The following is a 2,934-nucleotide window of genomic DNA, read 5'->3' as shown; positions in this document are numbered from 1 at the left end:
AGATCGACGTTGTTTTGCAACCAGAATAGGAATTAATGCTTGATTTGCTTTCTCTATTACATCTACGTTATTGTGTGCATGTGTGTGCTGTGTCATTTCCTCAGACGAACTTCTTTTTTCTTTAATCAGTTCGCTTATCAAGTTCTATGACTGTGTTTAGGGGTTATTGTGTGAACTGATGTATAACTTAGACCTGTTCACCTGTATATAATGTGTCCATACAAAGAACAAACTTTTCAACTTCAAAATGAAAATATAGTCGTATATTTTTTTACGTGACTGCATGCTACTTTTTACATATATATCATTTGCATCATCATTAGTTACTTATTCCTGAGCCTCAATATTTGTAATATGATTCATCTTTTCCATTTTATATATCTTGTCTTATCTTCATCTGAACCACTTTCATGAAAGAGAGAAGAAATCTGTCTCGATACATGAATTAATAACGTAAAACTAAGGAAAAAGTACAGATGCAAGGGAGTTCCTAACTGCTGATCATCAATAATACCTTTTTCATAAAATAAAAAGTCAAATAAGTAAAGAAAAACATACTTATTCCCTATGATTTGTCACACGATATCCAATACACAAGCAGCAGGTATGTAAAGGTGTGAATTGTAAATTACTTCATATAATGCTAAAGGAACAAACCTTCTTTTACCTTCTATTTCACCATTTACCACTTTACTCTCAGGGGGAAAAAGAAGAAGGAAGGAGAGCTGACATAAATACACAGAAAAAAACTAACAAAGATGCACTTTTCTTTATAAACAATGCATGGAATAAATATGATAACGAAAAAAGTCACTGTACACTGGTTAATAGAAGTCAGATAAAAAGTACCAGAAGTACTGTCATTAGGTAGTCTACTGATTCACTGATTCAACAATTTTTTCATTATTCTAAGACTATTCTAATAAGCATAATTTACACCACGTACGCCACCTGGCAATACTAATACGGATTTGCCTCTTGCCTTGTAAATTATTACCCTAAGCAGGAAAATTTGTTGGTAGTCAGAACCATTCTTCTGTGGCAAGACGCACACGTATGATTAGAAGAAAAGGATAAGGGAATTATAGGGAGAAGAAGAAAAAATAACTATACATTTACATTTTCCTCTCAAGAAAAGGGTGACTGGTTTTTAAATTAGCATGTCAAGAAATCTTATTGCATTTATCAGACGATTTTCGTTTTCAGATCAGCTGTTTCAGAAAAAAGACACCAATGGTATTCAAATATATGTACACAATTTTTCTTCTTAATTTTATATTATACGAAAGTGTTGACACACGATGCATATCATCTTGGGGTTAGGGTACAGCATTTTCTTCCTGCATGTGGATGTCGACCTGCTCACCAGCTTCCCCTCCCCCACGAAAACTCATCCGCTGTTAAAATAGTCGCACCACCTCCTCCCCCAGCAGTATAAACTCAGCGTTCGAGGAGCTGAGGACACGCGTGCCGACCTTCCCCTACGAGAAACGCCTCAGCAAGATCGACACCCTCCGTCTGGCCATCGCTTACATCGCCCTCCTTCGGGAACTGCTCACCTCCGAGCTCGACCCCCTCACGCACATCGAGAAGGGCCTGAGGGGGGAGCTGCCCTCGGATCAGTGCCACATGTGGAACACGAGCGGTGAGTAACCTGAAGTATAGCTTGGTATGACTGATGTGGAGTAATTAAGGCGTGTGACTTATGCTGAGGTCACTTCTCAGCAGGATTTACCGCGCAGCTGATGCTTTGTTTAGAATTGTTTTCGCAGTCGACAGTGCAGGAATTATCAATTGTATCTATAAAGTCATAAATTTTGCCTAGTTACATTTGCAACTCCATGGAGCTGTTTTAACCAAAGATTCTTTCAAACGCAATTCGTTTCCCAGTGCAATCTTCCTTTGCCATTAGCAGGATCATTAAAGTGCATTTCTTCTACAACCCTCAATTACTCTTCGGTTTGTTGCAGTTTCCTCTTGCTAATATTTCTTTAGGTTCTTCTTCAACTTTCTTTTGTATATTTTGTCGCTTCTCTTCTACATACGAAGTGGTCGCCTCCTCGACTCGACTTTGAATCCTTTCAATCATCTTTTTTCCTTTTATGAATGATCCCGAATAAGTATCACTCATTCTAGATACACCCTGAATTCACTCTTACACACACATGCTAACACCCCTTCTCCCTCGCCCTCAGACCTGACCGCCCGCTTGTCGTGGATCAACTGGGAGAACCTCGGCGTCAGTCCCACGCGGCGGTCTGTTCTGTCCTCGCTCGCCCTCACCGCCGACGCCATCAACAACTGATCGCAGTGACGGGGCCTCCGGGGACACCGCTGTACGTCCGGCGGGGGTCGGCAGTGGGGCTAAAGCCGGTGCTCTCTGGGATTATTTCTCTATTGAGATGGTGTTCAGGTGTGCTGCAGACGCGCTGGTCCTCTGTGGGGGTATATTATTTCTCTTTGGGAGTGTATTTTAGGTGTTCTGGAGTCGGTGGGACGCGTTGGCATTACCGTAACACGGATGCGATTTTTATGCATTGGCTACGACTCGGCAGAATGATAAAGTATACCTTGTTCAGTTATTTTACTGTCACTGGCGTATTTAATTTATTTACCATATATATATTTTGTGATATGAGTTCTGATATGGGCTAACATTAAAGCCCTATTGTCGACCTCTGCTAAAAGAGAAAAAGGTTTTGTGTTTGAAGTGCATTTAAAGATGTCCAGAAGAAGATGAAAAATATAATTGAGTATGCATTAGATGATTATTAGAGATATGGAAGTATAAAAAATGAAAATTTGTTTTAGTGATTTGGAAAGTGACTGAAAATAATCTCAGATTTTCGAGTATTTCCGCGCGTGAGTGATGGGTTAAGTTGATGCATTACGACTACTCAGAAAATGGAAGCGATTATAAAACACAAATAATTG

At 39.8% G+C, this 2,934-nt stretch overlaps 1 protein-coding gene across 1 annotated transcript in view; it reads left to right on the top strand.

Annotated features, from left to right (window-relative positions):
• Nucleotides 1-2,934, top strand: part of LOC119587989 (protein twist-like) — a gene marked incomplete in the record, with an annotated part of 13,117 nt that extends 10,183 nt beyond the window's left edge. The window contains 2 exon segments of the mRNA XM_037936711.1: nt 1,431-1,645; nt 2,196-2,934. Of these exon segments, the coding sequence (XP_037792639.1) occupies nt 1,431-1,645; nt 2,196-2,305 (325 nt within the window).

Source organism: Penaeus monodon, chromosome 23 (assembly GCF_015228065.2).
Source record: "Penaeus monodon isolate SGIC_2016 chromosome 23, NSTDA_Pmon_1, whole genome shotgun sequence".
NCBI lineage: Eukaryota > Metazoa > Arthropoda > Malacostraca > Decapoda > Penaeidae > Penaeus > Penaeus monodon.
The sequence above is the reverse complement of the archived record's forward strand: the minus strand, read 5'-3'. Positions and strand labels throughout refer to the sequence as shown.